Below are 25,000 nucleotides of genomic sequence, written 5' to 3'. Positions count from 1 at the left end.
GTCTAACACCAGCCACAATTGTCATGTTGGTCTCCTAGATCAGTGGGTCCCAACTATTTTTTTTTTTGGGGGGGGGGGCCATGCCCCATCTAATCACCTCTAGAATCTTTACCACTCCCCCACTCCCCCCCACCCGTGCTGATATGTAATTCTTATTCACGTATTAAGCTACAAATGTCCTTTGATATCTAACTCGCTCTACCTCGGAATTAATATATTTTCATATATGTTAACCGAAGGGGAATTTTTTAGTCGATAAGACATTCGTCGGCTCAAGGGCGCGAACCATGGACCCAAGAATTCAGGATAGCCGTGTGGTTTAGAGTGCTTCGTCATGCATCCTGAATTCTTGGTTCCATGGTTCGCGCCCGTGAGCCGGAGAATTTCTTATCGACTAAAAAATTCCCCTTCGCTTAACAAATATGAATATATATTAATTCCGTGGTAGAGAGAATTAGATGTTAAAAGACATTTGTACTAGCTTAATGCGTATAGTATATGAATCACGGTAATGTTATATGACTCATAATTCTCCTACATTCACGTGGAGGATATGACTCATAATTCTCATACATTTACGTGGAGGATATGACTCATGATTCTCATACATTCACGTGGAGGATATGACTCATGATTCTCATACATTCACGTGGAGGATATGACTCATGATTCTCATACATTCACGTGGAGGATATGACTCATAATTCTCATACATTCACGTGGAGGATATGACTCATATTTCTCATACATTCACGTGGAGGATACAACTCAAGATTCTCATACATTCACCTGGAGGATATAACTCATGATTCTCATACATTCACGTGAAGGATATGACTCATGATTCTCATACATTCACGTGGAGGATATAACTCATAATTCTCCTACATTCACGTGAAGGATATGACTCATAATTCTCATACATTTATGTGGAGGATATAACTCATAATTCTCATACATTCACGTGAAGGATATGGCTCATAATTCTCATACATTCACGTGGAGGATATAACTCATGATTCTCATACATTCACGTGGAGGATATGACTCATAATTCTCATACATTCACGTGGAGGATATAACTCATGATTCTCATACATTCACGTGGAGGATATAACTCATGATTCTCATACATTCACGTGGAGGATATGACTCATATTTCTCATACGTTCACGTGGAGGATATAACTCATAATTCTCATACATTCACGTGGAGGATATAAGTCACAATTCTCATACATTCACGTGGAGGATATAACTCACAATTCTCATACATTCACGAGGAGGATATAAGTCACAATTCTGATACATTCACGTGGAGGATATAACTCACAATTCTCATACATTCACGTGGAGGATATAACTCACAATTCTCATACATTCACGTGGAGGATATAACTCACAATTCTCATACATTCACGTGGAGGATATAACTCACAATTCTCATACATTCACGTGGAGGATATAACTCACAATTCTCATACATTCACGTGGAGGATATAACTCACAATTCTCATACATTCACGTGGAGGATATGACTCATAATTTTCATACATTCACGTGGAGGATATGACTCATGATTCTTCTACATTCACGTGGAGGATATGACTCATGATTCTTCTACATTCACGTGGAGGATATAACTCATGATTCTCATACATTCACGTGGAGGATATAACTCATAATTCTCATACATTCACGTGGAGGATATGACTCATGATTCTCATACATTCACGTGGAGGATATAACTCATGATTCTCCTACATTCACGTGGAGGAAGGTCGAAGTTTGACAGTTCGCTGAACTGACAGACAGACAGACAGTGGGCGGAATCGCTAGGCAACAGACGTTTGTTTACGCGGATGTCTTCGACTCAATCGACCAGCCTTGAACTTCAATTAGCGTGTTCACTTCTCGAGAGGATATTATTCACCTACGTATTATATATCTGTCTTAGGAGAAATCCCCGGCGTTGTTAAGAAGTTACTTAAAATTGAGCGTTGTTTTCATTCGGTCCATAAATCTGTGTGGGAATGATTGATTGCCAGTTAATTACAGTAATTGCATTTAACATATCCGCTGCAATTAGGCGTTAAACCCGTTAATATTATCGCATTACCAAATTTATAAGCTATTTTCACTACAATTAGGCGTTGAAACCGTTGATATTATTGCATTACCAAATTAAATGACCATCATTTATAAGCTGGTTCTGAGAGGAACACATCACAACCAACACATTCGAAGAAGACTCATATAATCCAATTACCGTCCTGAACCCCTATCTACCCATCCCCACACAGGGCGGACAAACAGGTTTGAAGGAGGGTGTATTATCAGGACTCTCCCACCCTCCTGGTCCCCTACTTACCCCAACTCCACCCAGGATGGACAAACAAGTTTGCTGAAGGAAGGTGGATTATCAGGACTCTCCCACCCTCCTGACCCCCTACCTACTCCTCTCCCACCCATGGCGGACACACAGGTTTGCTGAAGGAGGATGGATTATCATAAGCCCCTACCCTCCCGACCCCCTATTTACTCTGACTCCACCCAAGATGGACAAACAGGTTTGCTGAAGGAGTGTGGATTATCATGACTCCCCTACCCTCCCAATCCCCTACTTATCCCTCACCACCCAGGGCGGAGAAACATATTCGCAGAAGACAGGTGGATTATCAGGACTCCCCTACTTACCCCTCCCCAACCCAGAGTGGACAAACAGGTTTGCTGAAGGAGGGTGTATTATCAGGACTCTCCCACCCTCCGATCCCCTATTTACCCCTCCCCACTTAGGGTGGACAAACAGGTTTGCTGAAGGAGGGTGGATCATCATCATGACTCTCCCATCCTCTCGGCCTCATATCTAACCCACCACCACCCGGGCCGGACAACAAAAAAAAAAAAAAAAAAAAAAAAAAAAAAAAAAAAAAAAAAAAAAAAAATCGCCCGGATTACATTATCACAGTCACTGAAGGTGTTAGGATATTCTAACATCCATTCAACTAACACGACGACTTTTTCCTCTTCCGTTCAACATCAATCACCAACCACATACTTGTACTTCTTCCTCTTCTTCGCCCGCTATAGTTCACGAGCGCCATAAACTCGTTGTTCCAGCATCAGGCCTATATAAGAGTTCCCCCTCAACAACAACAACACCAACAAATGGCTCAGAGAAGCATTTCGCCAGCGGCAAATAATGACTTCAGGCGTTTGCCCTCGTAAAGGCCGTAAAGCTCGCGTGTGAGAATTTATGAAAAGAAATAATAAGTTTTAAACCTCGCAGCCCTCCCCCTCCCCCCTTCCCCCGGGGGTAGAAGTAATTTCTCGGCGAACGACGCAATATCAGCCGGAGAAATGTTAAAAATGAGCGGGATATACGGAAATCTGTTTGGCGAGGATATTATGATCTGCTGAGAGGGAAAAGTAAAGTCGTTTTCCGTAGAAATTAAAGTAACTTGACATGTAGACACATATGCTTAAGTACAAAGACAGTAGATATTTATATGTATTCATTATTTTCAAGTTCGAATGAATCATTCTTTGTTTTTTTTGGGGGGGTGGATATCCTTTTTTATGGGGGGCGGGTAGGTATATAGTCTTTTTTTTTAGGGGACGCCATCGTGCAGCTTATCAAATTCGAATCTATATAAAGCTTTCTGTCCCTCTCTCTCACATTACTGATAAGCTAACTGATACACTTTAATTGGTATATATAGAATATAAAAAAAAAAATTTAGAGAATATGAACGGAGGTACAGCAAAAAGAAACGAGAGAGGTCGCAGCTAGGGACTGAAGGGACGCTGCAAAGAACCTTTAGTAATCCCCTACAGTGGACCGCATCTGGCGCACTGACGGCACTACTACCCCTCTACTTGGGATTGAGTGATTGATTCCGGCTTTTTCTGTTCTCTTCAAAGGAATGAATACATCAGTCGCTCTGCAATTCGAGGAAATAACCTTTCCCCTTCTTACCATTCCAAGAACGCACTCTGGGCTGCTTTGAAGTGATCAGGGAGTGATATTCTTTTTGTGCTACGATTCTAAGTAAATAGACTCGAGTTATCATAGCCGAAATGCCGTGAAATCATAATCCTACTTTGTTTACCTTATGAACATTATACGTGATTATGCGACTGTTGTTCGTGATTATCGCCGAAGCTGACAAACTATCTGGATTTGGGGTATCCGGACTTTTTTACCCCCACTTTTAGAAGGACATCATATCATGCCAGACGACTCATCGAGTGGACGCGAATTCTAAGTAACTGATCAGGCGATCTTATTGAATTCACGTCTATGTTTTCTGGAAGTACAACATTTAAGCTCACACTTACCCTTACCATCATTAAAAAAATAAAAAAAAAATAAAAATAAAAAAAGCAGTTTTAGTTTTCTGAAAACAAAACGACTGTTCCGGCTTTGTCGTCAGCACATTTTTCTGTCCGCTCGCAGATCTCAAAATCTACTGGGGCTAGAGGGCTGCAAATTGGTATGTTGATTATCCACGCTCCAATCATGAGATGTGCCAAATTGCAACCCTCTAGCCTCAGCCGTTTTGATTCTATGCAAGGTTAAAGTTAGTCATAATCGTGCGCCTGGCAACGATATGGGCCATTACAACGAGACCGCCGAAAGGTAGATCTATCTTCGGTGGCCTAGATTATACGACGTACAGAAAACTCGACTGAGCTGAAGAAATTTGTTTTCCTGAGCTAATATTCATTGATTTTTAGTCATTCTAATTACTGATATTCTATTGTTTTTTTCTATTGAAAATCATTGTAAAATGTTTCGTTCCCACACAGTTTTGATTGTTTTTCTTTGCTTTTTATCAACAATCATTGCCAATATTTCTTTGCTCCCATATTGCTTACAAATACGATTTTGTTTATACATCTAAAGGAGAAATCTTACTTACAACCCTGCCATTACTAACTTATACACTAACTTAAATATATACTTATAATATTATACTGAATCAATGTGGCATTATTGCTTATAAATACGATTTTGTTTATATATTTAGAGAAATGTTACTTACAGCCCTGCCATAATTAACTCACATTAATTGATATACTTATATACAGAATTAATGTGGCATTATAAGCGGAGCTCGGTAGTTCGTCTTCAGCTCAACAGATGTCGTTCAGTTACGAAAACCCAAACATATCGAGTCCACGTCAATTCCGGGTAATTGATAAGGCCATCTGAATGAAATCACGGCAGCGTTCGCTGGAAATATGTGTTTCTCGTTTTTTTTTTTTTTTTTTCTCGAAACTGTATATATCGTATATGTTGAATTCTTAAGGTACAAAATCTAGGAATTGCTCCGGCATTCGGTTTCCTTCTCATAAGTTTCTGGGAATATTGCTTGGTTTAAGTGAGTGCGCTACATTTCTTAACAGTCTGAAAGGAAACTCGGTATAATAAAACTTGACGAGTATTATTGTATTATTATATTATAACCACCGGGCGAGAGAAATGTTTTCTCTGTATCTCAACCACGGAGCAATAGAAGTGTTTCATCTTGATGACGTAGAATTTTTAAAGTATTCACGAAGCATATGGAGCAAGATGACGTAGAATTTTTAAAGTATTTACGAAGCAAGTGGAGCAAGATGACGTAGAATTTTTAAAGTATTTATGAAGCAAGTGGAACAAGATGACGTAGAATTTTTAAAGTATTTACGAAGCAAGTGGAACAGATACGTAGAATTTTTACAGTAACTTACAAGCAAGTGGAACAAAATGACATAGAATTTTTACAGTATTTACGAAGCAAGTGGAACAAGATGACGTAGAATTTTTACAGTATTTATGAAGCAAGTGGAACAAGATGACGTAGAATTTTTAAAGTATTTACGAAGCAAGTGGAACAAGATGACGTAGAATTTTTAAAGTATTCACGATGCAAGTGGAACAAGATGACGTAGAATTTTTAAAGTATTTATGAAGCAAGTGGAACAAGATGACGTAGAATTTTTAAAGTATTTATGAAGCAAGTGGAACAAGATGACGTAGAATTTTAAAGTATTTATGAAGCAAGTGGAATAGGATGACGTAGAATTTTTAAAGTATTTATGAAGCAAGTGGAACAAGATGACGTAGAATTTTTAAAGTATTTACGAAGCAAGTGGAACAAGATGACGTAGAATTTTGAAAGTATTCACGAAGCAAGTGGAACAAGAAGAAGGACGTAGAATTTTTAAAGTATTTACAAAGCAAGTGGAACAACATGACGTTTTTAAAGTATTCACGAAGCAAGTGGAACAAGATGACGTAGAATTTTTACAGTATTTACAAAGCAAGTGGAACACGATGACTAGAATTTTTAAAGAAAGTAATTTACAAAGCATGATGGACATACAAGTAAAAGTTTATTTAAAGCATGTGGAACAATACAAGTGTTTCTTATAGATGACGTATAATTTGTAAAGTATTTGTTACGGATGACGAGAAGTGGAATAGGATGGAACGTACAAGTGCTTATAGAATTTTAGTATTTGATTTACAAAGGGAAGGGAACAGGACAGAACAAACAAAAAGACAAAGCAACCAATCAAGTGGTTTCAAGCATCTCGCAACGAAGTACAAATATACAAAACCTTGAAGAATGATTATATTATTTCATTGTGCTGAGATGCTGATTTCACTAATCCATAAAGATTTATGAAATAACAATATAATCAGAAATAGAATATGACTATCATTAGACTAATGAAAAACTGTATCTCCGCTAAAGAAGTTTGTAGATATTTATAATTCATACTCTAATGCGCAAGTAATTAAAAATTTTTAAAAAATTTAAGATTTATTACTTAGAATGAAGCCAAAAACAGAAGGATATTACTGATGATTATAGAACACGGCTAAAATGTGTTTAATTATAATGTGTCTACAGTTAGAGCACTAGGCTCTAACTATCCATATCCCATACACAAGTGAAAATCAATATGACCTACGTAACTTAATTTCCTTTTTAAAAGATATGCGCCCGCAAGTTATATTTCAAAATGATTTTGGCCTCGATAGGTAAAGCATTTAGGTTTTTTATAAAATTTCTGAAAAAAAGTGAAAATCAATACCACCTACGTAACATAATTTCCTTTGAAAATAACTCCGCCCACAAGATATATTTTTTAATGTGTTTAGCCTCGATAGATAAAAGCATTCAGTTTCTCTTCTTTATATAATTTTTGAATAAAGTTGAAAATCAATACCACCTTCGTAACTTAATTTCCGTTGCAAATAATTCCGCCCACAAGTTATTTTGTCTAAATATTTTTAGCCCTGATGGATAAAGCATTCAGTTTCCCTTTGTTTTATAATTCTTTAACAAAGTACTGTTAAAGAGACGTAATCTTTGAACAAAGTACTGTTAAAGAGAAGTAATTTTAAACAAAGTACTGTTAAAGAGAAGTAATTTTGAACAAAGTACTGTTAAAGAGACGTAATATTTGAACAAAGTACTGTTAAAGAGAAGTAATTTTGAACAAAGTACTGTTAAAGAAACGTAATTATTGACAAAGTACTGTAAGGAGAAGTAATTTTAAACAAAGTACTGTTAAGGAGAAGTAATTTTAAACAAAGTACTGTTAAAGAGAAGTAATTTTAAACAAAGTACTGTTAAAGAGAAGTAATTTTTGAACAAAGTACTGTTAAAGAGACGTAATTTCTGAACAAAGTACTGTTAAAGAGACGAAGTAATTTCTGAACAAAGTACTGTTAAAGAGACGTAATATTTGAACAAAGTACTGTTAAAGAGACGTAATTTTTGAACAAAGTACTGTTAAAGAGACGTAATTTTTGAACAAAGTACTGTTAAAGAGAAGTAATTTTTGAACAAAGTACTGTTAAAGAGACGTAATTTTTAACAAAGTACTGCTAAAGATACAAGGAGCAAAAAGACCCTACATCCGTAACTGCAAAAAAAAAAAAAAAAAAAAAAAAACAAAAAAAAAAAAAAAAAAAAAAAAAAAAAAAAAAATAAAAAAGTAGTTGGTATTGTAATCATTATCTTAACCATTTCCTTCGTGATTCCCATTTCAATCATCGCCAGACTGACTTCGAAAACGTCGAGACCTAATAACATATGAGAAAAATGCCAGGACGCTGCTAAGTTCCCACTCCCACGACTGGTTGATTGCCTGCTGGAAAAGCGGAAACAAAGGAACTCATTAGAGATTACGTCCTCCTATCTAAATGAGGGAAAAAGATTCCAAGAAATATAATCTCGCCTAATAAGACACGTGAGTGGCAGCTCTGTTATGGGATTCCCATTTGTATTAAGTGGGACTCTGCTACACACGCTATTATTATCATCATCATTATCCTGGAACAGGAATAGGGAGGCTGTGAGAGAGAGAGAGAGAGAGAGAGAGAGAGAGAGAGAGAGAGAGAAGAGAAGAATTTTTCATAAATTATCATGTAATGTGATAGGTATATTTTCAGTTTTGAATTAGACTCGTTAAACAAGCATGTGTAAAGAGATTTGTGGAGAGAGAGAGAGAGAGAGAGAGAGAGAGAGAGAGAGAGAGAGAGAGGAGAGAGAGAGAGAGAGAGAACATTTTTTTCATCAATTATCAAGTAATGAGATTAGGTATATTGTTACAGTTTAGAATTATCGTCTCCAGACATACATATATAGCTACAAAGGATGAGATTTGTGTGGAGAGAGAGAGAGAGAGAGAGAGAGAGAGAGAGAGAGAGAGAGAGAGAGAGAGAGAGTTCATAAATTATCAAGTAATGAGATGCGTATATTGTCAGTTTAGAATTAGCCTCATTAGACACATATATAACCGGCAAAGGATGAGATTTGAATGGACGGAGAGAGAGAGAGAGAGAGAGAGAGAGAGAGAGAGAGAGAGAGAGAGAGAGAGAAAAAAAAAAATCCATAAATTATTAAGTAAATGAGATGGGCATAGACTCATATGGGTACACAAGAGAGAGAGAGAGAGAGAGAGAATTTTTTTTTTTTTCATAAATTATCAAGTCTCGAATTAGCCCTTTCAAACGAACTTATACACCCACAGAGGAAGAAAGATCGAAAGAGTAACTGATATATATATATATATATATATATATATATATATATATATATATATATATATATATATAATAGATAGATAGATATAGATATAGATATAGATATATATATATATATTATATATATATATATATAGATAGATATATATATATATATATATATATATAATATATATATATATATGTATATATATATATATATATATATTATTATATATATAATAACCATTCTGCGTAAAATCCTGTCAGAATAAATACCCATAAAAATATCGAAACAGGGATACTAAATGAAAAAAAAGAAAATAAATAAATAAAAGAACGACGGACCTCTACCGAGACCTACTCTTAAATTCGAAGAGGAGAGTGGCAGTTCGTGATTCCGTTCTTTTAGTCGAAGAATGGACCGCCCTCGTGAGTCGCGTGACCGAGTGGGACTCTCTCTCTCTCTCTCTCTCTCTCTCTCTCTCTCCTCTCTTTCTCATCGTTCTCTCTCTCTCTCTCTCTCTCTCGTTTCCTTTCCTTTCAATCCACTAACCGTTCAAATCACAGCTAAGTGCATTCCAACCTGATTCCCGTCCGTCAGTCCCAGAACCCCTCTTATCGATTCTGCGAACTGCCTGTCCAACGTTCTTGGCGAGTCTTCACTATTAAGGGATAGCGGTTTCCAGTCACTTCGAATGGAAGCGGATCTCAGGCGACGTTCTAATGTACTACTTTGTCTCAATACGAATCGTTCATTAGCCCGATTCGCTGGAGGAGGAGGAGGACCCGTTATGCTTGCGTGTGTACAGGTTGGAAAACGAAGTTTTGACGTTATTAATGGCATTATCATGAGTTTGCTAAACTGTTTTCAAATTCAAAATGTTCCAGGTGTAATAAATATATATATATATATATATATATATATATATATATATATATATATATATATATATATATATATATTTTTTTTTATTTACTCTGCACAAAATATCGAAACCGTCAAGAAAATAGAGTCGGGACTCTGGAACAAAACTTGAAGGAAAGAGAAATAATAAAATAAATTAATACGGAATGATATTGGCGAATGGGGAATCTGGTTAAATCCCAAAATTTTTATTGTACAAATTCCGTTTATATCCGATCCAAGAAATAATCCAAGATGGATCCTTAAACAGACAACAGAGAAATATTTATTTTGTCATTACTGATTTCTGTTGCTGTAAATTGTTATTGTGTTTAAAAATAATGAAGATGAGGAGAATATTAGAATAAAGTTATATTAATTATAATGAATACTAATAACGTTCTTCTCTCCCTCTCTCTCTCTCTCTCTCTCCTTGCTCAGTAAAAAGTAAAGGAAGAAAATAACATTAAGTAGCATTCCACTCTCTCTCTCTCTCTCTCTCTCTCTCTCTCTCTCTCTCTCTCTCTCTCTCTCTCTCGTTCTGCTAAGGAAAAAGTAAATAATAAAATAACACGAAGTAGCATTCCATTCTCTCTCTCTCTCTCTCTCTCTCTCCCCTTCTGAGTAAAAAGTAAACGATAAAAATAACATACTAGAAGTCCTAATCATCTAATTAGGTAACATACTTACGAGTTTATATTACCCCAAGAAAACAACTATGTAATTTGCATCTAGTAGAAAATGAACAGAGTTATTTATCTTCATTTAACATAATTTATATAATATAATGATGATGGATGATATTTCACAAAATATAATGATGATATTTCACTGGAATTACAAATAAATAAGTCCGTAACATGAACGACTAATTTTTTATCAGATACTTTTTAAGAGAAGATGAGACAGAAATGTCAGCATTTATAACAGTCGAGTTTTCTGTGCAGCGTATAAATTCTCTATGAAACTCTCGGCCGCGGCCCACGAATATTTCCTTCAGCTACAACCCGGTGATGACCTGTGGTGTTGGTACCTATAGCGGTGGCAGACGCACGATCATGGCTTACTTTAAACTTAAATAAAATAAAAACTAGTGAGGTTAGAGAGCTGCAATTTGGTATGGTTGATGAATGGCGGGCACCAACAGCGCTGGCGGACGCACGATCATGGCTAACTTTAAACTTAAATAAAATAAAAACTAGTGAGGTTAGAGAGCTGCAATTTAGTACGTTTGATGATTGGAGGGTGGATGATCACCACACCAATTTGCAACCCTAACCTCAGTAGCTTTTAAGATCTGAGGGCGTACAGGAAAAGTGCGGACGGACAGACAATACTGTTCGTTTCCAGAAAACTAAAAGTCAAGAGGAAAATAAGCAAAGTCTCTCTCTCAACCAACAAGAACAACAGCAGAGTATAACCCGGGTACCTTTAACCGATTTACCAAGGAACAGACTTCCCTTGAAGGGCGTGTCAGTGGAAGGGGAAACAAATCCCCTGTCAGGGAAGTAACACTCCGGAATTGCAGAAAAGTGATTAAGTTAATTAACTAAAGTTGAAGTCTTCTTTTGTTCGAGAATGGGGGGTTGGGGTGGGTGGGGACCTCTCCACAGAGCTGACGAGGAACCACAGCTAGCTGATGCAAGAATATAAAGGTTAATTTGTTTGTTTCTTTGCACGGTGCTTTTACGTTGCATGGAACCAGAGGTTTTTCGGCAACGGGACCAACGGCTTTAAATACGTGACTTCCAAACCACGTCGAGAGTGAACTTCCATCACCAGAAATACACATCTCTCACACCTCAGTGGAACGACCGAGAATCGAAGTCGCGCCCAACGAGGTGGCACGCCTACACCATACCGACTACGCCACTGAAGCGCTTTGTATATATATATATATATATATATATATATATATATATATATATATATATATATATATATATATATATATATAAAGGTTAATAATAATGGTGGTGGCTCTTGGCCAGTTAGTTTCATCTCGTTTATGGTTCCTGGAAGCATTTGGGCTTCCATTGGTCGCCTGCTCTTCTTTGAATTGCATAAATGTCAGGTTGGAGGATGATTAAACAAACTGTGTAGAGTTCAGCATAGACATTAGGCTAAAGGCAAAGCGTTGTGTGTGTGCGTGTGTGTGTGGAAATGAACACAAGAGAACGTGGTTCTCGCAGAAATACATTTCTGACTCACACAGGAACCGAACCCCAGTCTTTCCAGTGAAGAGTCTACTGGGCCGTTAGCAATTCCCCTTGCGGAGGTATTTGCTAACGGTCTGGACTCCTCACCTGCAAGACTGGGGTTCGATAACGATGTGAGTCAGAAACGAAAAGAAAAAAAGAAAATATATAGATATATCTATATATATATATAACTGAATCACGAAAGTTTGGAACGTAATAAATCCATACATAAAGGTATAAGCCACGAAGGAAAAATAAACAACGGAGTTTCTTCAAGATCTTTCGACTCAACGTACGTTGAGACGAAAGATCTTGCAGAAACTCCGTTGTTTATCTTTCCTTCGTGGCTTATACCTTTATATATATATGTGTGTGTGTGTGTGTGTATGTGTGTAAAGTTAATTGAGCAACCATGCGGCAAGAAACAGGGTAAGAAATAAGAATAAAAACTATTATGAGGAATTTCGCAAACAAGCCGCGCTCCTCTGGTATATAAATATATACGTGTTTTGCAAGGCGGATGAATAGCAAAGGATGCAGGATGCAGGATGATGCATGCACGCGCCACAACTGTCTCTGCTTCGCGTGATTTAAAAACGGTTCGTTAAAACTTTCTGAATATAAATGTGCAATTTAGCTGTGTATGCCTACGATCTCTTGACTTCTTGTCCTTAGGAAAAACGGGCTGAGGGTTTACTTATAATGGAATATTTCTTCTGAGATATTCCGGGTCGTCAGCGTGCATCGTCAAGTTGACTTATAATAGGAAGCTGCCGAGGATTTTTAAGTCCTTTTCTTTGCATAACTACGTACACAAGTTGCTATTTTTGGTCATCAGAATCTTCAGGCATCTCTCTCTCTCTCTCTCTCTCTCTCTCTCTCTACGTACACAAGTTGCTATTTTTGGTCATCAGAATCTTCAGGCATTCTCTCTCTCTCTCTCTCTCTCTCTCTCTCTCTCTCTCTCTCTCTCTCTCTCTTGGTTATTCAAGTTTCTTTGATACGATTTTATCTTAACTATTAGTCATCAGTTTTCACTAAAATCTCTCTCTCTCTCTCTCTCTCTCTCTCTCTCTCTCTCTCTCTCTCTCTCTCTCTCTCTCTCTCTCTCTCATGGTTATTCAATAGTTTCTTTGATACGATTCTATCTTAGCTATTAGTCGTCAGTTTTCACCAAAATCTCTCTCTCTCTCTCTGTAGGTTTATCAAGCTCCTTTGATATGCTCTCTCTCTCTCTCTCTCTCTCTCTCTCTCTCTCTCTCTCTCTCTCTCGTAGGTTTATCAAGCTCCTTTGATATGCTCTCTCTCCTCTCCTCCTCTCTCCTATCTCTCTCCTATCTTCTTCTCCTCTCTCTCTCCCCTCCTCCTGCGGCGTTCGTTCAGCTCCGTGCTTTTTCATCGTCGAAACCGAATTCTCAGAGATAAAAATAACTTACGATTTCGAGACTTTCTGCCGAATGAATTATAATTATACCCTGGGGGGAGAGGAGAGCATAGTCTCCGCTGCTACAGTGTTCAATAGTCGCTGTCGGTTGTTACCTGAGCGAATATTTGGCGAATGTGGGCTCGTTTGCACCGATTAATAAAGTCATAAGTATTGAAGTACCTTAGACTCAGTTGGTTACACATACATAAATTTTATACTGAGTCTCTGTAATAAAGAAAACGGCTGTCTTCAGTGCTTAGCCACACAACCAAATAGTATCACCAGAATTTGGATCAAATGCTGGATTATGAATTTGTAATAAATAAAACAGTCGCCACACAACCAAATATCACCAGAATTTGGACTAAATGCTGGATAATAAATTTGTAAAAAACAAAACGGTTGCCACACAACCATATACCGATAGATTTTGGACCAAATGCTTTGATAACGAATTTAATCCCTTTCAGAATATCTAGGAAACATTATAGACTATAGCGAAGACCCTACAGGTGAAACGGAATTAGTGAAAGTAACCGAGGGAACTAAACTGTCAGAATCATCATGAGTTTATTCTATTTATTTATTTATTTATTTATTTTCTAAGATGTGTTATGATTATCTAAATTATTGACGATCGATACCTTATTCTATGGGCTGGTGAGTTATTTATTTATTTATTCATTTATTTATTTATTTATTATTTATTACGATTTGTTCTGATTATCCATTATCATTGACGATCGATACCTTATTCCATTCGATTTCGGATTTATATATTTATTTATTTATTACATTTATTTATTTATTTAATTTTATTAAGATTGTATGATTATCTAAATATCGACGATCGATATTTATTATTCTAATTCGCTATCGTTATTTATTTATTTATTTATGTATTTATTTATTTATTTATTTATTAAGATTTGTTATGATTATCTAAATTATCGACGATCGATACCTTATTCTATTCGCTATCGAGTTATTTATTTATTTATTTATATTTTTTTCATTTTAAGATTTGTTATGATTATCTAGATGATTGACGATCGATACCTTATTCTATGGTCTGGTGAGTTATTTATTTATTTATTTATTTATTTTTATTTATTTTTTAAGATTTGTATGATTATCTAAAATTATCGACAATCGATACCTTATTCTATGGGGTGGCGAGTTATTTATTTATTTATTTATTTATTTTTTAAGATTTGTTATGATTATCTAAATTATCGACGATCGATACCTTATTCTATGGGGTGGCGAGTTCCCGGCAACATGACTTATCAGTTTTGTCCCCCACTCCTATCTCACAGCACCGCCCCCTCCCCCCCCCCCCCCCCCCGCCCAACCGTTTGATGTATTGCATTAGGTTGATTACGTAATTTATCATCTCCAAACACCCTTCTTCTTTTATTCATATCAAGCGCCCTTCTTGATCGCGCATCCTGAAAAACAAGGTTAAATCAAACGGAATATAACGAATTCATTTGCATTCAAAATGGCGTGCTTTTCCGCTATTTCGTCGCGTCGTTTAAACGAATCAGTTTTTTTATAGTACTACCGACGGATATTCATATCTTTTTACCCTCATTCTGAAACTTATCTTTGCTATGTTTTAAGACAATAGAGGGGGAGTGTTCTCTTATAAAAGTGAGCAGTTATTTCTCGTTATCTGCTTCGTAACTTCATTCCTTTATTTCGAAGTGAAAAATAACTCCATGGTGCCATTACGCTGTCAAAGGATTCTTTTCGTCTAATCTGAATATTCCCTGAGAATAAATCAAGATCTTTCATTTATTTAGCAGAATTTTTAAAATTATTATTGTACGTTTTCCTTTATCCTTTACTGCATTAACCGTAAAAATAAATTATAAAATAATTTATCTTTTGGTGCATTAACCGTAAAAATAATTCGTCCTTTAGGTGGTGAGAAAGACAGTTAATTACCAGAAAACAACCAGAAAAAAAGATGTATGCATATATATATATACTACATATATATATATATATATATATATAGATATATATATATATATATAAAATATATATATATATAATATATATATATATATATATATATTATATATATATATTATACATACATATATATATAAATATATAATTATATATATATATATATATATATTATATATAATATATATATATCAAGTACATAATAACCAGTGTCATTGGAGACAGCACACTAAATTAGACATTAAGTTTCGTACAATCTCGTATTCAGAACTTCGCGTCTGTCTGACATACGTACGAGCGTTTAAAAAAAATAATAATAATTATACTTGCAATGCATCGAAGCGCGTATGTTCAAGAGAAACACTGTAATTACGGTCAGCTTTTAACCTCGACAGATAAGCCAGGTCGCGTGACGCCTGAGCATTAGCTAAAACGATCAACTCAGTTTGTGCCGAAGTTTCGGGAATATAATTTTTTTTTCTCTAATGCTTTATGTGTCCCACCTTGATTAAGATTGTATGCATATTTATAACTACATTTGCTCAGTAACTCTCAAGTCAAACGAAATATTTCTATATTGATTAGTATTTTTCACGTTACCTGTTCTACCTTGGTTAAGATTGTTCCATACTGAAAACCACGTTTCCTCAATAACTAAATGAAACGGTTACTCATTGAAAAAAGAAGTATAAACTAATAATTAAAACTTAATATCCTCTATGAGTTATTTATTAATCGTTGCATGGGATTGTTGGTTAAATTCAGCATAAGAACATCGCCTTAACAAAGTGGTATGAGGATTAATGTACTGCAATGCGAACATTAAAAGGCACTTAGGTTTCTACGTGGAATCATATTAGCTAGCTCGTCTCTCTCAACCCGCCTCCCTCTCTCTCTCCACACACACATATATATATATATATATATATATATATATATATATATATATATATATATATATATATATATATATAAACCGGGAGGGGATGTTACGTTCCTCCACCAAAAGAGAATAAAAAGCATCTCCACTGAGCAGAAACAACAAATATAATAAATTACACATCTACAATTCGCACAATGAGTGTCTGTGCGTCCGAGTGTGTGTGGGAGCGGAAAGCCGAGGACACCCCCCCCCCCCCCCCACCTAACAGAGGAGTATTGTTGCCAAAACACCCTATAGTTATTACTATTCGTAACCTTAACAACAAAATACGCCATCGTGACGGTACTTTGAAGCAGTCGCTATAACGAATTCCGAAGGAAAGAACGAAGAATAACAAATAGAATTAATGGGGAAATTCACATTCGAACTAATGAAGCAAAAGGAAATACTGTCATCGTACATCTTGCACGCCGGGTTGCGCTAGCAGCTGCTATCACGCATGCGCGAATGGGGAAGACGACTGGCGGAGAGTCTTCTGACCTAGCTGGATTCGGTCTATTGCTTTATGGTTTCTAGCTATGAAATATGGTATGTAACGAAGATCGAGGTAATTAGCAATTATATAAATAACTATAGTAAATTATGATCGAAATACACGTAACTCCTGTATGTAAACCTGGAGTGCTCAGGCGAAAAGTGACCATTAACCCATAAAGCACCTGAAGGAAAACCTGACGGAATTGGTAAAAACGAAAATTTCGTTTAATTTGTCTGTTTGATGATCTCTCACGGTAGATAGGGGTTTGATTTTGGGTTATAATCTTCCTTTGGTATAAATGATAAGTAAATGTGAGCGTCAAAATTCAAGGAAAGGTAGATTTCTCAGTTATATATTAATAAATAATAAGTAATATAATCAAAGAAAACTATAGGTAGCATTCAAGGTACAAGTTATATCTGAGAAATAATCAAAACAGAAAGGTACTTTCCTTTGATAACCTCACTATTACCCAGTATTCATCTTTTAAGCTTTAACATAACCATTATTTCCGCTGTAGGAAGTCGAGATGTATAAGCTTTTTTTCCTTTAACGCACTGTTTTCACTCTATGCCGGATTCCTTTGCAAAACAAGTTCGCAAACCAAAGAGACCGATATCATTCCGGAATCCTACATCATGGCCAACTCGTACTGCAATATCATTCGTGGCTGTTTGAGAATTCTTGGGGAAATGGATTTGTTCTGACATAAACCCCTCGATATTGCCTCACCAGTTTTGGCAGTGAAAACGATATCATAACAGGACTGTCGTAAAATTCTTAGCGGTCCAAAACATCCCAGAGAGAGAGAGAGAGAGAGAGAGAGAGAGAGAGAGAGAGAGAGTTGAAAAGTGAATATGACCCTCGAAGCCAAAGTGTTTCGACTGAGAGCTGTTTCGATTGAGAAAATCTCTCTCTCTCTCTCTCTCTCTCTCTCTTCAGAAGATACAAGCGCACTAGATTTGTAGGACTGTCCAATTGTAAGCTGAGAGAGAGAGAGAGAGAGAGAGAGAGAGAGAGAGAGAGAGAGAGTTAAACCCTGTATCCAATATTTTTTCTATTGACATCGTCTGAAGGTTCAACCGGAGAATTTCGGTTTGTTGAAAAAAAAAAAAAAAACTCCTTCCTATCTCATATTTCATCTTAGTGGAATAGACTGCCATGATACACGTGCAGTTATACAGTATTTGCAATGCTTATTCTTTTTTCCCCACTAGTTTTAGATTCCATTGTCACGAAAACGAATCGTTTTCGTTTTTTGTCCCGTATTGGTCGCCAACCAATCAGTGCGTTTTTTCTTCTTCTCCTTCTCCTTCTTCTTCTTAATCATATGACATACCGAGAAGCCTTTTTTGCGTTCTGTAAAATAATGCAATACACCTTAAACTCCCACTAACACTGAAAGTGGTACTAAAATGCTGAAAAATCCTCAGGTTCAGCTTTTAGTTTTGGCGATCTACGCTAAGCATTTACTCCAATAATATTTATTATTTTTGTCAGATTTCTATTGATGCCACATTACCCACAGCAGAATCCTTTCCCCGTCTTATGATAAACTATCCTGTTATGTGATTATATACTTTTTATATATAATATAGCTATGACCTACCCATGACACCTAAACTAAGTCTGTCTTTAGAGTCTTACAGTAACGCATATCCATTTGCTCAGCAGATACATTCTATAGTATCAAGAGTCCCCATATATATCAATATAATTTTATTCGGCTTATGATAAACTATTATGTGAGTACTTCTTTTTATATAATATAGCTATATAGACGAATATGTATATAATATATGCATTATAATATTATATATATGCACACATATATATTACATATTTTATTTATATTAATATATATATGTATATATATATATATATATATATATATATATAATTGCACGGAATTACTGAAAGTTATTTTGCAGAAGCGTGTCAGAAAAAAAAATATTTCATAAACCCATGACACCTAAACTAAGTCTGTCTTTCAGTAACACATATATCTATTTACTCAGCAGATACATTCTTGTATCAAGAGCCCCAAAATACATCGCAGACCTTGACACATTCCCCTGAACATTTAAAAGCTCGCTTGAACGCTGTTGGACTCAACAAAGACATCCCGGCTGCACGCAATGTCTCATGGAGTCCCAACATGGAGCTAGCTAGACCATCCAATTCCTTTTAGTTAAAAACAAACCATCGCATGTTCACGGTCTGTTATCGCACGAAAATCATGTCGCATTTGAAAATGAGTGAAGGGAATTTGCTGCAATGCCACTAGGTTGTGGTATTTAAAGGTTACTTAAATACAATACGACTTTTTTCCCCTTTACACTTCCAGTGGCGTTGGCATTCTACCGCGTTAAATTAGTCAGCTACTTAAAAACTGATTTTGCTTTTCCTTAAATACAATACGAATATTTCCCTTTTACACTTCCAGTGGCGTTGTCATTCTATCGTGTTAAATTAGACTCATAGTGGTAATTCAGCTACTTACAAACTTACTTTGTCTTTCCTTAAATTCAAAACGAATATTTTCCCATAAGACTTCTAGTGGCGTTGCCATTCTACCGTGTTAAATTAGACTCACAAGCATAGTGGTAATTCAGCTACTTACAAACTTACTTTGTCTTTCCTTAAATACAAAACGAATATTTTCCCATAAGACTTCCAGCGGCGTTGTCATTCTACCGCGTTAAATTAGACTCATAAAACGTAGTTGTAATTCAGCTACTTAAAAACTTACTTTGTCTTCCCTTAAATACAATACGATTTTTTCCCCTTTACACTTACAGTGGCGTTGTCATTCTACAATGTTAAATTAGACTCATAAGCATTAGTCAGCTACTTAAAAACTGATTTTGCTTTTCCTTAAATACAATACGAATATTTCCCCCAAAAGACTTCCAGTGGCGTTGCCATTCTACCGCGTTAAATTAGACTCATAAGCATAGTCGTAATTCAACTACTGATTTAATTAAAACGTAACAAATTTGAATCGACGTAACAATATATACCACAACTTTATGCACTTTGACAGAAACCAAACTCTTTGAATAACTGAAAGATCAAGCGAATATTACCAGTAACCCCCCCTTCAAACTAAGTTATTTGCATGAAAGGAAAACGGTAGGAATATTTCATTCTAAATAAAAAGTACTCACGCCAATTTCAGTTCTGCACAGCTGAAATATATTAAAACGTTCTTTTTATATATATATTTTAGACATTAATCTCCTTCACGCGTCTAATCATTAACTCAAAAAAACATTCACATATCAGGAAAGCATTACAATTTTTTTGTTAATTAATGACGCTATCTATATGAAACCGAAATAAATTATAAAGGCGTATGAATAATCCTTCTTCGCAAAGTTCGAACCCAATTAATATTAGAAATGATGAGTATATTATTCCATCAATTGAAACAGTAATTCATGTGGAAAAAACTACCTTTTATCATGCAATAATGTTCGGTGTTTTATCAGAGCCCAAAGAGGATTTAGTAATCAGTTGGGTTTATGAGAATATGTTTTTTTCTGACACGCATCTGGATATAACTTTCAGTAATTCCGTGCGATTATATATATATATATATATATATATATATATATATATATATATACAGTATCTATTATTAATAAACATATTATTAAACATATCATCTATATATATATATATATATATTATATTATATATATTTCATTTAAATATATATAAAATATATAATTATATGTATGTGTGTATATATATATATACTAATGCCATATATTATATACATATTCATCTTTATTTATTATATATATATATATATATATATATATATATATATATCACAATACAAGTACACCATAAACTGCGTGAGTCGAAATTACCTCACAATACAAAATACAGATCCAGCATTAGACACTACAAGTGATCATCAATCATAAAATATTGCGAACCTATACAACTCCATGGTCAAAAGCTGTTATTCCAACTTTGAGGAGCATATGTGTATCCGTTATTCAAACCCGTGAATACACTGTGCATATATGAAACATTCACGCAAATGAAATACGGATATATAATACATATATGTATCAATGGACAACAATCATAGGTTTATGTAGTACATATATTCACACGTATGCCGTTATTCCAACCAGTGATCCAACTATGAGTATATGATACATTCAAACAAATAAGTATAAACGAATGTATATATAGATGGACGGCAGTGATAAGATTAGCAAATACATGCATTCACTAAAACTTATACCATTTGGCAAGCATAAACGAATATATTTATCAATGGACGGCAGTAATAAGTGTAGCTAGTAAATACAATCACTAAAACGTACCATTTTACGTTCTGAGGGATATACGTTCGTGCCGCGAGTTTCCAAAGTTTCAATAACGGCTAATTTTCAAGCCCATATTATTACTCTAATAATCTTCCATCAAATCATCGTCGTAGCCGTATTTTGTTCTCCTTATCTGTGACGGGTAATTTCGAGAAAATATCCCTATTTTCCATGATAGGCCTATTTCATTGTAGCAGGCAAATTACTTCATCATTATCGTCACACGTGAGTGGCTGTATACACAGAGATTCAATAACGTGGAGTGGTGATCTCCCTGCCGAGAGAGAGAGAGAGAGAGAGAGAGAGAGAGAGAGAGAGAGATTCTTGGTGGGTAGCCACACATCCAGCACATACGAGTAATAATGAAACGCTAAGGTACCATGTCAATTATTTTCCCCTCTGGTCTAATCAGTATACGACTATATATATATATATATATATAATATATATATATATATATATATATATATATATATATTGCCCATCACCAAATCATTACAGTAAAACACAATTCGAAATAATGTTCTAAAAGTCAGTTGTTAACGTAGAGAATTTTGCATTCAAATCTGTAAATCTCCAGTAATGAAGGGCCAAATACAATTACACGAGGAAAATATACTCCCCCACGAATTCAGTAATCAACACACATAAAAATAATTAGTACCTATACACTCTTTGAACACCCCAAAAATTCTAATTTTGGCAAAATCTGATTTTTCCGCCTAACAAACCGACGACAGAGTAAGCTCAAAAGGTTGTCAATATTAGTCTAATGCTTTGCAACGACATATAAAGAGAATTGTCTGATTAAGAACACCATAAGAAAGTGAAATTCACTCACTGGGACATACAGAACATCAAAAATACCAAAATACACATCAGATCAACATGTATAGGCCTAGTGTTTTCCTAGCCAAAGTTTTTCCTTCGTTACCGTTCGTAGATACCATTTTCCCCCTTGGGACGTTGATTCGGTAATGATTATCATTGAGAGAATTTACTCACTGGGATATACAAAACGCCAAAAATACCAAAACACATATAAAATCAACATGTAGGTATAGGCCTAGTGTTTTCCTGGCCAAAGTTCTTTCCTTCGCTACCTTTCCTAAATACCGCGTGATGAAAACGTGAATCAAAGCTAGGATTTGTTACGCTCGTAAGAAATACTACTGTTTTTAACTGGAATGGAGTAACAGCAGTTGTTGCTGACGGTTTGTTTACATTTATTACGCAGTCACCACGTGTGACGTCACGGAACTCCGTCGAGATACCACGTCAGAAAAAACGCATTTTGATCAAAACTACCCTGACGATGATGTACATTATCGCAAATTGAAAAACAGATTGCATACACCGTATCCTGCCAGCCTACATACTAAAAAGAATCCTTAATGAACGACAAAATATACAAAATGCATCCTGATGCATCAGAGTAACATGCTCCCCATGAAGCCTTGTAGACGTAACCGATAACCCTCGGGCCTGATCCAACAGGATCACAGGATCTCGTCTGCTATACGTTATGAGGGAAATACGTTACCGACGTTCTGATTCCAAAATTGGAATCGATACCAAACTTATTTACCGTAAAGAATAAAAAAAAAAAAACATGATAACGTTAAACTACATGTCAACGGAGGCAACCGTGAATCCACTGACCAGACCACCACATGCTTAACGGTACATAAACGCCATTACTGCTCTTGTTTACCTTTGGAATGTTATCCCACGCCCTCTCGGATACCTCCTGCGTCTGCCGTCGCAATCATGGGCAGCACAACGCGATACTCTGATGATACCGAAGGAAAATATCACTCGAAACGTTGAAGATCCTCACTTCAAAAACGCGGTACTCGTAACTCGTTTTGACGGGGCTGCGAGCAGCGCCGACCTGGACCCTGGTGGCGCTTCTGCGAACTACTTACTACTACTCGAGTTATTAGTTACTGAATGAAAGTGAATGAATACGCTTTTGCTTCTGCATCGTACAAACCACAAGGCAATTATTATTTTTAACGATGTTGTTGTTGCGTTTGTAAACCGTTGAAGAAACGGGATGCAGGATAATATCTAATAATCCTTATACGGGAAAATCAAAAGGCTTTTAGAGATGTGTAAGCAAGTACAGTCATCTGGGAATGCGAAATAAAAATGACATACGATGATCAACTCCAGAGCTTTATTTTATTATTTTTACGTAGCTTGTTGTTGCGTTTGTAAACCGTGGAAGAGACAGGATACAGGATAATTATCTAATAATCCTTATACGGAAAAACTAAAGGCTTTTAGGGACATATGTAAGCAAGTAGCTACAGTCATCTTGGAAGAGATGTGAAAAATACAACAGGACAAAGCAGAAATGGCAGCACCCTGAAATAAGGTTCTCAAATGACAGACACTGGGAATGAATTCTTTAAAGTGATAATATTATTATCATATTAATTTCTGTAGGTGAAAACTATTCACACGGAACAAGCCCACCAAAGGGGCCACCACTGACTTGAAATTCAAGCCTCCAAAGACTGCTAGTTTCAACCTCCCACCGCTAAAGACCTCACACTGTAGCATGATGAGCCACTGAGTTTTACTTGCCCCGGGGGAGGCGCGAATCCGCGACATCCGAGCGGCATGTCACAAGACTAGCCACCATACCAAAGGAATATATACGTAGCACAGGAACGAAATAAAAATATCTCTCAAGTTTCACCTTGGAGTTAATAACTGGAGTCTCTACAAAGCGAAACATAATGAAGGGGGTTATTGTACTGTTGGTAAACAAAGTTTACCCATAGAGCTCGAGACTGGATACATGATATGAGGAGGAGGAGGAAGGAGAGAGGTGGGACCTTAGGGAGTAGGAGAGAGGATCTTAGCTACGGCCTTCAATGAAGAGGGAATTGGATCCTCCACGAGGGTTTTGATCGACAAAAAGGTGAAAGTTTTGGTTTAGCTGCCAGGGATTCTTCTTTTTTTTTTTTTTTTTTTGTTTTTTTTTTTTTTTTTTTTTTTTTTTTGTTATTTCAGGTATTGTGAGAAATTATTTCTTCCAATCTTAGTATAAATATTTTAGTCTAACTTTGTTATTATAGTAAATACTAGTTTTTTAATATTGATTTTTTATCCTACGATTTTAGTTTTCGTCAATACTACATAAATATTTTTTTTTCTTCCGTAGGCCTACAAGCAAGCTGGGATGAGTGGTGGACCTATGACGGAATATCAGGTAGGTCTATAGATTTGTGGGCCCAGTTCACATTAAGGAAAAAAAATCTTTGGAATCATTCAGCCATCGACAATAAATATACAACTGTAAAAAAAAATGTTGCCTAAATCTTTGATATTTAGTTTATGAAGTTTGTTGACACCTTTAAACCTCGTCTCTCTATAGATTTTGTGGGCACAAGTTACAGTTAAAGAAAAAAAAATTTGGGGGGGACCATTTACCATCGACAATATATATATATATATTATATATTATATATATATATATATATATATATATATGCAACTGTAAAGAATTTTTCCTAAATCTTTGATTTTTAGTTAATGAAGTTTATTGACTCATCGACACCAAATTACATATTCTTTCCCACCTTGTCTCCCAGGTACTGATTTTTGGGGCACAATTTACAGTTAAGAAATAACAACATTTGGAAACATTCAGCCATCGACAATATAGC

General features: G+C 35.8%; 1 protein-coding gene across 1 annotated transcript in view; it reads left to right on the top strand.

Moving 5' to 3' along the window:
- The window catches only part of LOC135212941 (carbonic anhydrase-related protein 10-like), a 53,314-nt gene that overhangs the window by 16,199 nt on the left and 12,115 nt on the right, over window positions 1-25,000 (top strand). The window contains 1 exon segment of the mRNA XM_064246686.1: window positions 24,496-24,543. Within this exon segment, the coding sequence (XP_064102756.1) occupies window positions 24,496-24,543 (48 nt within the window).

This window comes from Macrobrachium nipponense, chromosome 42 (genome assembly GCF_015104395.2).
Source record: "Macrobrachium nipponense isolate FS-2020 chromosome 42, ASM1510439v2, whole genome shotgun sequence".
Lineage (NCBI taxonomy): Eukaryota > Metazoa > Arthropoda > Malacostraca > Decapoda > Palaemonidae > Macrobrachium > Macrobrachium nipponense.
This window is presented reverse-complemented; position numbering and strand designations above follow the sequence as displayed.